Raw genomic sequence first — 15,425 nt, forward strand, 5'->3', positions numbered from 1 at the left:
TTAAATGAGATCTTATAACACGAGATAATAATGATGTTGTCTTCAATAACTCTCCGATAACTACAGATTTACATATATTTGTATATATCTTACATACCTTCATGTTCACAGTCTATCTTCGGTGCATTGGACAAGTCACTTAAACATTTCCCTCGGTGTAGTGACACGTCCTGCATAATTCCATAACAACCCTATGAGGCATAGTTCGCTCTTGTTACACAACTACAGGGTACTGTTTGATCGGTCACGACGACCTCCTTCTCACGATTGGATTTGTCAAGATAAAGATTATACGCAACATTAAATTTATCCTGTAAACATCTGTTTTACTCACTCCAAGAAATTTGCATTGATTTATTAATTGGTTGACCGTTTACCCTTTACCAGGTTTACCTGTTGAAACTTTTGTAGTGTGATACAAATAATATATATCTAAATTTCGATAATAATCATCATAGCTTTGCTTTTGACTCTAATAATATATATATATATATATATTGTTTTTTATTATTTTACCGAAGCCTTGACTGCGACTTGCTGTCGTATCGCCTCTTCTCTTATAGAAGGGAATCCGCCCATCAGGTCCTCACTCTAATTCTGTTAAAGAACTTTACAATTTTGCCAAGCTCTTCCGTCTTACACACCGCCGGGGCACATTTCAATTCGTCGATATTCTCAAAGATTCGCAATTCGCAGCTGTACTCTGTGTCGTTCATATTTAGGGCATTGTACTGCTATAATGTACAATGTCCTCCAAAACATCACATTCATCGCAGAGCTGCGAATCGCTTCTTCCCATGAGGACATCAAATCTTTTACCCATTGTGTGCCCTGTTCTTAGCACCAGTATCAGCTTAAGCTCGTACCTCTTTAAAGGAGACTACAAACCAGGGCACCAACCGTGGGGATGGTAGAACGACTCTAATAATATATCCACCAAATTCAAAACCATGATATTAAAGATAGCATCTAAACCACAGGTAAGAATTGTTTTTTAGGTTATAAAGAGAATATTTTATATTGTTAGTTTTCCCTAGTATTAAAACGATCAGTAGGTAGGTACCTAAATATTTAATTCATATAAAATTATACTCATAATAAGTATTATGTAGACTCGTATATTGACATATCGTCACTGTTCTGGCAGAAGTCACTAATTCGAAAAAATACATATTGAGTTAGTTATACCAAAATGTTCCTTATTTCAAACTTTACCGTCTGGAAACCTTCTTAATAAATACACAGTCTTTATTTTAAAGTCATCCTTTTTACGATTACTTAATAAACTCACATGATAGACCATTTCAAACATTTTAACAACTTCAAAGTCAAATTACTCAAAACTAGTATTCTCCAGTTAGTGTATTCTGCCAGAACAAAGACGATATTATAGTATTGTATCAATTTGAGAGTGTTATTAAAGTGACAATTTCCGTTGATTATTTGTAGTAGATGGTACCTATTTGAAATGGGAAAAATATTAAATATTTTACAGACCTCAATAGTAATAATTCAAAACTAACAATTCACCAATAAAAGCCAATAACATTTTCACAATAAAATGGTTATTTTTATTTCTCTTATTGGTACAACCGAGGAGAAATTCCTGGAAGCTTGCGAAATCGCTAACCGGGTTATTGTAGTGATTAGGATTTATTTTATGTAACTATGTCTATTAAATTTTATACAATTTTTTTTTAATATAACCGCTCATGCAAACTTCTCTTGTTAGAGTTGAACCGTTCGTCTAATTGAATTTTTATCCCTCAATTATTCGAAATCTTTTCCAGTGAAAAGTTTAATCCCTGAAATCCTCTCGATTTCTCCAATTACTCCCGATGAGTTTGTTCTTTCAAGCGTTACGCAAAGAAAATTTCAATATTATTTTTTCATTTCGCACTGCTCGAGGCTAAACCGACTTCAGAATTATTTTGATTTGTTATTTTGTATCGAATTATTGATTTTGTAAAGGCACAGAATTCATTAAAATAACTTCTCGGCATAAGTGCTCAAGCATAGTCAATTTTCCATTTTTTTTTTTACTTGATTCGCATATCGTATTGTCTTTTTTGTTCTTGCCTATGAGCGCCGTTACTGTTTGAGACAAATTACGACATTCTTTTGTAACTTCAAAGTAATAGCGCCTGTACACGTGAACGGATTTACTGGCAGCAATAGTGCGTATTTTAAACTATCGTGACAAAAACGGGTTTTCGTTGTTTTTATATAAGGTATGGTCCCAATACTGAAGTTTGATTTGCTATAAATAAAAAGGACTTCTAGTACACATTTATATTTTTATAAAAATCGATGTTTTTTAAAATAAATATAAAAATATTAAAACGATGAATTAGTCAAAAATCTACACGGTAATAAACTAAATTTTAATAATAAATATGACCATAAAATATAATGTAGTAATAATAACGTAACTCGTGACATAAATATGTAACAAATTCACATTTTTTACAATTGTAAGTTCGTCTTTGACTGAAAATATTTTTAATGTTTTCAGATACACATTTATTATAAATTATCAATAAAATGTCTCAAATTGCAATCTTCGTATTTTTTCCGCTAGGTGCCTCTGCTGGCATAAGGATCCCCCTAACCTCAAAATGAGTATAGTTCGTTTTTTGCCGGCAGGTTCGCCACTATCGTTATACTGCGCAGACGCAGATCGGAAAATTCCCTACTATCGCATGAAAATTCAGAAGCTTCCAAACTTTCTTGTTTCATGCATGCAAGCTTGCAACCGCAGGATAATACATGTTTACCCATACATTTCCTTGTTATGACCGCGATAATACTTACTGTCGACAGTAAATCCATGGCCTTGTAAACGGGGTAAATCCCTTCATGCTACAAATTTCCTTTAATTTATTCATTCACCTACCATTTATGTATAAACTATACCTATTTTGAATTATGCAAATGCACTGACGTGGCACTGATTATTAGGTACTTTTTAATTTTTTTGGTACCTTAGTGTAGAAAGGTTTGTAAATTTTATTTTAAACAATATCCCATTACCAAAATCTGACAGCAAATGGATATTTTAGTAGGTAATCAATTATCATTAGTTTTATTTATCTATTAATAATTAATGGCATCTTTTTAACTCTCAAATAAATATGTAAAATCCTAAGTGTTGTTATTTTATTATTTTCTTCACATGCCACTCTTCCATATAATATATATAATTATGGGTAGGTACGTTCGTCAGTTGTGCAAACTAAATCCTACACGATGCCCTGATTTGTCTATTGCATCGCTGTCGGTTGGTTATTTTCTGCAATTACAACCCTGCTTCATTCATTTGTAAGAGACACCCGATTTCTTGCCACTATTTTGAGTATTTATAACCACTTTGTTCGTCCACCCATGTGCTATATCATTTTATAATAATATGTAGGTAAGTTTACCTACATAGCAGTGGCGAAGGGTGGAGGTGGGCTGTTGAGATCCGCCATAGTAGTAATAATATACCAAACAATATTTTATGGTTCATTTTATTGATTATTTTCGTATCACGATTGTAGAGAAATATTAAAGCCTAATTTATAAGATCATTTTCAACATGACAGGTTTTTCATAGGATTACTTTCACTTTTCGTCATACATATTGAATAAGCAGTATTGATAGAAATTTTAGCATTATCCGGTATTTTTGATAAATTTGGAATCGAATAAAAATGCCACAAAATCGTATAACGTTAATGTGTTAAGGGTGTAATGCACTGAAAAAAAGCCCTCATCTGTAATGATAACGTGTTTACGATGTGGTAGTAATTGTTGTACATTTCAAATCCAACTTGCTCTGTTATCACAATCATAATTATTAATTCAATGAACAATTTTACTTTTAATATTATATGTAGGTACTTACATTTATATTTTTTTACGTTCTTGGTCTCGTGTGAAAAACTTGTTTAATTTTAAATATCGTCTCCCTAATTCTAACTTGTTGTACGAAAAAATACGTGTTAAATCTGTCGTCAGTTATCACAAACCTGTAGTTTTAGTTTAGTAGGCATTGCCATATTTCATCAATCAGATTAAGCCACCCGAAATTCTAATCTGCCGTATCGCATATTATTCGGAATCTTTGATTAAATTTTCAAGCTAGGTTAACTCAAAACTAATACATCGCACTTACAACATGTTAGAACGGGGGTGACGATACGCATACAATCCTCGCAAACGCGCTTTGATTAAACTCAAATTATCATGGAATTGTTATCTCGGCTGTTGGAATTTTTGTTGTTTAATATAGTATTGGTTTTACTCAGAGCGTTGCAGCAGACCCTTTTTTGAGTTGCTCTGCTCCAGCTCCGCTCGAGGGTCTGCTCCGCTCTGGGTTAAAAGTTTTAATAAGTATTATATGTATACAAATGCTATTTTTTTTAAATAAGTAGTTTTGAAATAAGGTTTATTATTCCTACTTTTCATTATTAATTCTATTAAACAAAAATGTCGGCAGCAAATCGTCTTTCAATATATGCCTCTTCTGTCAAAAAAGTGAGGTTATTTATCACTTGGCAGTGTTTCAAATAATCCCAGTGTTTCAAAGTGTCAAATATAATATTTTCATCAAATTATTGGACGAAAATTTAATAATAAAAAAACATCCGGAGCAGTGGAACACTACAAATTTTTGGTGCTCTGGGTAAAACACATTGCTCCACTGCTCCGTGCTCCTGCTCCGAGCTCCGCTCCAACCCTCTGGTCTTACTACATAGCAGTTCTCATTATGTTTTTTTCTTTTTATGTAAGTTTATCTAATAATGCATATCGTATAAATTATATTTGTAGGTGGAATAGTGAAAATAGACCATTTGAAATTTAAACCTCATTTACAGAATGTTGAAAACAATTATGCATAATTTACAATTAGATATTTATCTGAGAAGTCTATTTACTCAACTTGGTCGCCGGTACACTTTTTTTGTTGAATCCTCAAAATAATATTTCATTTATTTAGTTACACATAAATAACGGATACCTTATGCTATGCGTGTTGTTTATCGTGAGACACGTTTTTCGCTGGAAATCGATTTTTATATGTTTCTTTGAAATCATATTAGATTGTATCTGGAACTATCAGCAGGTGGGTGCCTATGTGTATTCTTCTCGTTTAATATTTAATATGTAATGTGTCACTTGTCGACCCGCTGTCTTGAACTATATTGGAGCTGCCAGTGTCGCAGGAAATGTTCCTAATATTTCCATTTTCATCGCTTACAGTGTGAAACGTAAAAGCTTGCCGTATTTACTTGAAGTAAGCTTGAGATTTCATACACGTTTATTTAAAAGCTTCTCAGCGTGTGTTCTCTATTTGGTAATGTAATTTATTGCAAAGCTTAAAACGGTTTACTATAGAAAGTAAATATTAGTAGTAATATATTAATATTATTTGTTTATTTTTGCCGATTGGGGTAAACATACACATTGGGCGTAATGGTTCAAAAAACTACAGATAAAAGTTTCTATAATGAAAATTCAAACCAATCATTTTACTATCAATTTGCTGAAATACTGGAGGACCCTAAAATGGCAGTTTGTAGAGGTACTAATTGAACCTCGTTCTTATCTTATTAAAACTGGAAAGTTTTTAAAAATCCACGTGTGGTAGTGACAAAATTCTAACGCCTTTCGCAACAACCCACATTAGTGGACAAGGATTTTAACACCTATGAACTTTGAAACAGCGTACATAAATCAGTTAAACCCCGAAAATAACATCTAAACCTGAAACTAAAACTGAATTTTTCTAATTTTTGGGTAAAAAAATTGGCTAAAAGAGCGCTCTCAGATCGCTTTCAGATCATAAATTCACAAAAAAAATATGTTTTATTCCCGACAAGAACAATATTCTCGAATCTCAAGAAATAAAATAGTCGAGAAATCACAAGCTGTAAATAACATATAAATTCACAAAAAAAAATATGTTTTATTCTCGACAAGAACAATATTCTCGAATCTCAAGAAATAAAAAAGTCGAGAAATCACAAGCTGTAAATAACATTGTCTAGAAGAAGTTGTATTATTTTTATCTTATTATCTTAATAAGTAAAATATGTGGCATGTTCTACAGTGCAGGCTGTGGGCTAGAAGAATCAGCAAGAAATCTGCAGAATAATCTAAAAAAGAAGATTAGTCAAAATAATGTTACGAGTGGATGATTCAAAGTATCGGTTAGATTAGATGCTGCCTAATGTCCATCGGTAAAGTTATCAGAATAATAATATCAATTATGGATATGTAGTTCAGAAAATATAATTCAGCCTACAACTAATCGAAATCCTCATGTAAAACGGTATCTACCTCAATCTAAATGAATACTGTTCATCCAGCAAGGAAGATATCTTCGCTAGATTTAGCTTATTTATGCAAATAGCTTCTACAAACAAGCTGAAAGTCTTACCTAACGGTATAAAAGTCCACACTCGGATGAAATTTAACTTCTAAGGCTTGGCTGGGTTCTCGAAATTAAACCAAATTCATTTAGAAAGTGAGCCGCGTTTTGATATAAAGACATTACCAAAACTCACTTCATTTCATATCCGCGCCGCGTATTACAGGATCAACTCTTTTCGTGGTGCCAGGCGGATAGCTCTTGAATCTTGATTAAAGTTTTATATACAATTTTAGGTAGGTATATAGTGAAGTACATGTCTTAAAGTACAGTATATGAATAAATAAAATTTGACCGAGTCCAAATACTTATAAAACGACTAGATAGTGTAATCCTTGATATTTTGATTAGCGAAAAACAAGTAAAATATCGTATATTTTTGTGTCTGTTATGTCTGGTATCGACTGACTTCATATGAATTTATCTTTAACAAAAAGAATCATTTTAAGACTTTAATATTTAGCAGCACAGTAGGTACTCTCGCGATTAATGGAATTAGTTTATATGAAGTTTTACATTATTACTTCCTGTCCCACAATCTCGTGAAAGTTGGTATGTTATGACATTTCAATATTTTTTTTTATTTAAGTACTTGAAAAAAACAACGCCTTACAAAAAATATTTTCAAGCCCAGGATTGAAAACAATAATAATGAAATATATCATTATCGTGATACGGTTTTAAATGCATGTAATTCCACCCACCGTATTAAACAGTCGCCTGTTTTCTTGTAGTTTCTCTCTTTTTAATTAAATTATAGCTTTTAAAATAAAACAGAAAATACAACATTTCAATGAAACATGTGCTTTATCAACGGTAGGTATACTATAATACATATAATAATTCTTTTGATGTCGTCATTTTAAAATTATATTATAAAAGCGCTCATTTGAGCATGAGTTGAACCGCAAATGATGAAAGGTGCATTATTCGTCTTTGTCGTAAGCGCGCAATTTTTGTATTGGTTATTCTCTCTGTTGTCTCAAATATCCATTTATTGTAATGCAGCGACCAGCTATGCAAAATCGTCGAGATTTACGTAGATATATTTTTCGATAACAAAAGTTATAAAAATATGTCTTTGCTGCTAATAGTTACAGTCAAAACTATTATCTCGAATAGAAAATTAATCCTTTTTTAAAATACTTTCTGCTACTTCTTTTATAGACATGCTTTTTGCTACATCTCATCATTATATCCTAGGTAACGCATCACTTTTAAAAATGTCATCAGCCAAAGACTTGAGTAATTACTAGAATTACTTGTAAATAAATATACTGCGATTGATAGATAATTTCAATAATAACTAAAATAAATGTCAACAAAACTCTCATCAGCCCCATATTTACCTACGGATCGGAGTATTGGGCCTTTAAAAATAGATAAGAATTGGAAGGTATTAAGGGTCTTTGGAGTCTTTTGCAACTAAGATGGTACGTGGCGAGGAAGGTACAATCAGTGATTCTCTTATTAATTCATACGTGAAAGTGAGGTGACTCCGTTGGGTAGGGTAGGCCACGTCTCAAGGATGAAAAATACCGCAATACCAATAGATCAAAAGTGAAAAGAATGGTTGGAAAACCCACACTGTGGAATAAGAAAAGGGAAGCCTGTGTCAATCACAGTGAATTGGAGATGTTTTCCCTAGTCGGCCAATACTGACATTCGGTTTTAGTACCCCTCATTGGCAGGCCATTACAGAAACGCAATAAACTTGAAGCACTACCACTACCCAAAGTTGTGTTGGTAGTGTCCAAAAAAGTAGCTTCTTGAGACGTTGATTGCCAATACGTGCAATAGAGAGCGCATTATTCCTATATGCCAATAATTATTATTGTTATTTGGCCGAGCTTAAAACTCTACATTGCTGTATTAGTGTATTTTAGTCTTCTGAGAGAATTTGATGTGAGAGCACGTTAGTTAAAACTGTATTTTTTTCGAAATAGGTAATCAACCAAGTTATATTTCGAACTGAAAGACATTTTTTTAAAAACATGAGCGAATGTATTTGTATGAACGTAATGTATTTTCACAGTTAAACTTCTATATTAACTATGTTCGGATTATTAGGTTTGGACAAGTTTTCATTTAGTTAAGACGATACTTCAGTGAAACGGCAAATAATTTTCAACTATAAGCGCGACGAAATTTTGGACTCGCTGGCACTCGGAGAGAGAACGTCGAGCTGGGAACACATCAATTTGTTTCGTGATGGCGACGGGGGTATTAATTCTTAAATCGTGTAAAGATGACTTAAAACATTATCCATTTACTTGAAAAAGAAAACATGTCAATGAATATATTATTATTGTTACTAATAGAACAATAAACAGAACATTAAATGGACGCATGTTGGATTTATATGACAAATTATATTTCGTTCGGCATGCGTCATTTGCACAATCCGCGCATCGCCTAGCCACTATTTTTTTAGACCATGCCTCAACTGAGGTATAGCCTTAACTAAACAATAAAATAAGAAAAAATGTATAGAATAGACGCGTGTCTTGATATTATATGGAGCTGTAAATATGTATTATGTTATCTGGGTTAAGTAAATACCTGCAAGAAAGTTGTAAAACTTTAATACATTGATATACATATTCTTGGTTCTTCGTTTTGTTGGTGGATGAGAACAGTTTGAGGACAATACTCGAATGCCGTCACCGGTTTGGATTACATCGGGCGGGCGTATATTTTTCGGCAGAGAGTGGGCGGGCTGCAAGACAATGCGACATCGTAAAAGCGCAGGCGGCGTTTTTGATGCACTCCTCGTTTTATTGTTATCTGCAGCGACATGAATTTCAACAGCCGAGCTGGAGATGTCTATCTAATTTCTACAATCTACTTGGTCACCTACTATGTATAGCGACTACTACCTACCAGCCAAAGTGTAATTGCGCCAAGATCAATAAAATTCAATGAATTAGACACGTTTTTTTTTTAAAGATAGTTTGTACATGAGGTGACTTAATTTTGTTAGATTGGTATTCGTTGGGAATAGTCAGCTCTACCGGATAAAACACCCGGGTATTCACCCCATATATTTATAAAATAGAATTTTCTGCGCTTATATATATATATACATATATATATATTAACGCTATTATAAAAACAGAAAAGAAATTGTACTATTAACATGGACCTGGCTCCATATCGGCATTAATATAAATCACTATTCACAAACATTTGAATCAGTCATGTATAAAATACATTTAAATCGTAGTAAATAATAAAGTTATTCTTAAAGCTGGTGTATTTCGATACCATAATTCAATAGAGAAACAACTCAAAAAATATTGTTCCAAGATAATGGCGTTTGAAATTTTTCAGAAATTCCCATTAAAATTAATTTAAAGCTTTTTGGGGAAAATGTATGTTTTTTTATATTATAGTTAAGTGGAATTCAGCAATTCATAATAAAATTTTATAATTTAATTAGGAATTAACCTAGAAATTCCAGTATACCCATAACTGAATAATTAATGAATAATCTCAGAAAGGGTTTTTCGATTTTATGACACATTGAAGAAATTTTTGACTCTTTTTTTTGCTGAATTGTAAAGAGAAGGCTTTTCTATAGCGAATGGCATTTTAACTCAAAACCTTGAAATTTAGAGTTCTTTCCTTATTGGAATGGGGTATCGATTCGTAATACTTATTTTTACTATGAACTACGTCTTTGTATTTGGCTAGGTAGATTGCCAATCGCTCGGTGATAATTTCCAAAAAAGTGTTATATAATAATTACTTCTAATATTCCCACGTTTACCTAACAATCTTAATTAGATCATAATATGGGCTTCCACAGACTGAAGATTTGTATTAACAGGTTTTCCAGAAATGGATGTCAGCCACTTGCTCAACCTATTAGGCCCATACTCATACACAAATTGAGAAACAATATGTGAACTTGCCTGACCCAGGATTCGCACCTAGGACCGGTACAGATTTATTTATCAAGAGTGGAATAAGATCTAATAAAATTGCGTTTTATTAAATTAAATCAGTAATACAATGCATTTCCACCATGAACTGTTAGTTAACACAATAAAAAAAAACTTAACTGCGTTCCGGCAGACATTTTATGCGCATAACTCCTTGAGATCTGAACCAATCCGGACGGAATTAGCATTGTAATTTCGCCATTTTCGCTGAAAACCGCGCTTGCTGACAAAAGTAGTAGGTACATATTAATTACAATATTGTGTAACTTGTAACTTTGGAAAACACTATTTTAGACGAATGAAACCGGTTTCGACCGTTTTTAATTTATGTTAATTAAGTACCTACCTACTATACATTCTGTATTATTGTTAATTCTATTTATTTTAATGATTTCATTACATATTATGATAATTTAGGTCTGTATAAAACTGTTTTAATCGTCTTTTCTTCTTTGCCCAATGTGATTGGGAAGATTGTGAAGATAATTATAATCGGTTTTATTTACGCATGGAAAAATGTATACAAGCTGACTCAACTAAGAAACCAGCTTCCACCAGTATAAGTAAACATCTGATGCTGGGTCATGTCGAACGCCATACGATTACGAAGCAGTTTCACGATGTACTTCATTCACATCGCTTCGCCAGTGGTCAGAATCTCCAAACGCTCTATCCGATTGATGGCAATTTAAATTCATTGCATTCGGATCTTACAAACACTCAAGGGGATGAAGATGAAGCGAGCACGTTTTGGATCAAATGTAAAATTATTCATTGAATTTCACGTCGAAATTGAAAATTCGCAAACTCGAAGTGTAAGGGTGAAATAAGAAATAATAATTTAAGTCGTTTCATTCACGTTTTCACCCTTATCTCGCGTGAGATGTAATAGGTATTTGCAACGTTACTTTTGAATTATAATAATAAGTAGGGGGCACCACATCCTGAAGCGGGCCCCTTACCTATCGCATGGTTAAAGCCAGTGTGACGCTCTTCAGAAGCGTTTCCAAATGGTGTTCCAGGTAAAATTAAGGGTCGGTATTCAGTGTATTTTTAGCGATTTTTTGTATTATTGAATACACCCTTTTAAATTATGGAGTTGTCAAATATCAATACACAATCATTACAAATTGTATCACACAACCACATATTTAAAATTTTAGTACTCTCGAAGTAAAATAACGCTGCAGGCGACCTTTTTTGCCATTGGAGCAAATTTGTGATATGTGTTTATCTCACTTATAAGGTAGGTAGACGCGTCACGTAGGGCCCCCGGGCTAGAGCCCTGTCAGTCCTCCTCCGCCATGGGGCGGCTACTCAAAAGGGTCAAATAATACAAATCTATACCTCAAGTTTTCATCTGTATGATTCAATCTATATGGATCACCCTTGTTACATTAAATTATTTTTGTCATTTTATGTGTTTTAAGTGACTGTCGATGCGTTGTGCTTGTACACAAACAAACATCGCTTTTTTAATTGTTTTTCTTATGTATCATTGTTTTACTTATATTGTAAAGGGCGTTGATGACATACCGATATGGTCTCAATGGAGGTGGTAATTTAGGGCTAAGCACTGTTATACTTTAATTTCCTATATCATGTCATAGAGGCTCTAGATAAATTACAGAATTCCTACGATTCCTGTAAACAATATTAATAATTTTTATTGATGGGTAGGTACTAATCAAACATATTATTTGGAAACATTTTTTTTACTTACACCTTGCTTTTTCGTACAAGGTGATCGTTAGTAATTTTGAACAATCACAAACACCCATGCTTTGAAAAAAACACTTAAATATTGTGTCCTGACTGGGAATCGAACCCAGAACTCTCGGGTGGAAGGCAAGCGCCTTACGCACTGCACCACGAGAGCCGCCTTGTTATTGGCGATATTGTCTAATTTCCATCTTTTCTTTTTCCACAGATGCAGAACATAAACAACATCGTGATGTTTCCCGTCGACAGCCTGCTGAAGGGTGAGCTGCGAGGAGTCCGCGGCGACCTGAAGCGACCCTTTGATAAGGCCTCCAAGGATTACGACTCCAAATATGTCAAGATTGAGAAGGAGAAAAAATCGCACGCGAAGGAAGCGGGTCTCATCAGAAGCGAGGTCACGCCCGCAGAGATCGCTGATGAAATGGAGAAGGAGAGGCGGCTATTTCAGCTGCAGATGTGTGAGGTGAGACTTATATTCGTCGTTGATAGATTTTGTCAACATTCCGTTTCATAACCAGTCACCTGATAACTTGCCGTACCTAATGGATTCTCTAACAATCTCATTCATATGGTAAATATTATGAAATCAAAAAAATAATCTTAGGTCATGGGGATCGTTCTGGGCGAGGCTGTAAGAAGGTGTAATTCTCGAATGTGGGGAAATGTGTGATAAACTTAGACACGTGTTAAAGAATATGTTATTTTCAACGTGTTTATCGTAATATGCATTAAGTTCATACGCGCATTCAATATTGGTAATATTGTGTGACACTCAGCGGCTTTGTATTTATTGCGTTATAGATAGTAAATATTTTTTTTTTTTACAAATAGCATTGATAAAATCGGTTAAAAATTTCTAGTATAAGTACTTTATACTATTCAAGACATTTAATGTTAATATTGTGAACGTTAAATCTTGGAATTATGTACATGGGTTTAATGGAGTAAATAATATTGTAGTTAAGATAATATTGTGAAAGAAAAACAGTTTTTTTTTTTTTAATATATTTCAGAAAAGATAACATTCATAAAATTTGGCGTAGAAACAAGTTCATGCCTGCACGTCCGTGGCACTGGCGGTTAGACGCCGTTCGCGTGCCAGAATGTCAGTGGCGTCTAGCTGGTTAAATGAACGAATTTATTATTTTTCTGATGTTCTTTCGAATTCGTATGACAACAAAAAATGGTTATTTATTACCCGTGGGCGATTCGACCTGTGACATGTGCAGCTACATACACTTCACTAACATAATTTTGTACACATACTAATTGATTGTGATTGATAAAAAAATCAATCCCGAAAGTTTCGGGATAATGTTTACTACTCCCGGGATTCATAGGTATAGAAAATTGTCCGGGATTGGATTCCCTAGTCCTAGTCTGTACTGTATTATAAATCAAAACCATATTTTATAGTAGAGGTTGTATCGCCCATTTCAAAAATTTATAATATAATCATGTAAAATGGACTTTGCCATTGACAACGCCGTCAAGCTCCGCCTATCGTTCCGGGGAAACGAATTGGATATACGGACCATCTTTTGTTGGTATTTACATGAAACAGTCGTAATGGACTGTCCTTTTGATATTGCTGGCAAGCTTCCTAATCACGCTTTCATTGTTATACACGCCAGGTATTTTTGTAAGTGTATGAATTATGTGACAGTTAACGATGGATTGATTAGTTTAACTTCGGGTATCCTCGGAAGCCGAATGTCATCACGACTCCGTAATATCTGTAGATATTACAGTTTTCGGTTAAATATGCCAATAGCTTCAAAAATAATCTTATAAAGGTTTAGGTACACACGGTTTTCGATATGTTCTCCACTTCGTCACAATTTACCTACCCTGTCTAAATTGCATCATACTTTGGAACTTCCATCAAACGTCAAAAAACCAATTAAATTTAAAAATGATCGATTTCAATATATTCTCGCGGAATATTTTAATCGTCAAAATAAAATGAGTTTATATTTTGTTTTTGTGACGTCGCATTTTATACAATCCCATTCGTCACAATTTATATTTTATCAAACCTCCGCCCCCGGGTCGTGGTGTCATATATGGACGAACCCTCCTAAACGATTCGAGAACACTAAATAGGATAAAAAGTATCTAAATTACCCTGTTCGCTCTTAGCACACATCCTTTCACAGAGTGAAGGTTTTATTAACGTACTATGTTACGATGAATTGTTGTTGGCCATTAGCCCCTGAGTCCTTGTACTGGATCAAAATGCATTGAAAAGGGCAACATGCATTTATATCTTCCCAGCCGCGGGTTGAATCCCACGGTTTCAGTGACCGCTATGTTTTTACTGATACTGACGTTTGTCTGAACGGTGACGATATTATGGTACATTATCTTATAATTTTCGCCATCATATCAGCTGATTATCACATACTGCTTGAAATATAACCGTCCCTATAGGTATATTTCATTCCCCGTGTCCGGAAAAATGTATGAAGTTACTTCTCACTAGCTTGTAATAAAGTTCGTATCTCAAATAAAAGGCACGTGTTTTTAAAATTCGTACAAATTACCGCTCGGCGAAATTTCGGTAGATGCAGTTACCATTCGTTGTGAATGCAATTTTGCCATCTGTAATGGGTATAAATCAGCAACGAAGGGTGGAGGTAGGCTGTTAAGATCAGCCATAAATAGTGCACATTAAACCTTGTTAGTCATACGTATTTGTTTTTATTGAACTAAGACTACAATTTACAGATGGTATTGGTTAATTTTTAAAATATCAATTAAACCCTGCCTCAACCAAAACATAATAGTTTCGGTACTTATATTTTTTTGTTAATTTTTTTAAATTCATTAAGCTCTGCCTAAACCAAAGTATAATAGATAAAAATACTATTCTATCTATAAAATATCCAAAGGTTTGTATGATTAAATTGCATAATTTTAAATATTTCATAGATATACTAGTATTTTTTGACTATTATAATTTATTATGGCTTGGTTTCGCAGGGTTTAATTGAATTATAAAAACTAACCAACGCCGTCTGTAAATTGTAGTCCTATTTGAATGAAAACAAATATGTATGACTGAAAAAGTATAGTGTGTATGTACTATTTATGGCTGATCTGCACAGCCTACCTCCAACCTTCGCCACTGGTATAAATGTCGTCGGTCATACTTTGCTCGTACAAGTTACACGTAATTCCATTATTCAGGATTTTTATAGCATTCAAAACTCCTGAAGTATCCTGAAGTGAAATTCATTGCAATAAAATGTAATATTATATATTTTAAACCATAATATTCACACCATCGACTTTTCAGGTTCATGAATTTTAAAACCCGTTAATCCCGTCAACAG

At 33.6% G+C, this 15,425-nt stretch overlaps 1 protein-coding gene across 3 annotated transcripts in view; it reads left to right on the forward strand.

Moving 5' to 3' along the window:
• Positions 1-15,425, forward strand: part of Asap (ArfGAP domain of ASAP) — a 291,585-nt gene that overhangs the window by 240,768 nt on the left and 35,392 nt on the right. For all 3 annotated transcript variants that reach the window (XM_085947281.1, XM_085947282.1, XM_085947280.1), the window contains exon 4: positions 12,296-12,550. In XM_085947281.1, coding sequence (XP_085803407.1) covers positions 12,296-12,550 — 255 coding nt within the window. The remainder of the gene's footprint in view (positions 1-12,295; positions 12,551-15,425) is intronic.

This window comes from Rhyacophila brunnea, unplaced genomic scaffold (genome assembly GCF_057557595.1).
Source record: "Rhyacophila brunnea isolate RB1 unplaced genomic scaffold, BYU_Rbru_1.0 scaffold_2, whole genome shotgun sequence".
Taxonomy (NCBI): domain Eukaryota; kingdom Metazoa; phylum Arthropoda; class Insecta; order Trichoptera; family Rhyacophilidae; genus Rhyacophila; species Rhyacophila brunnea.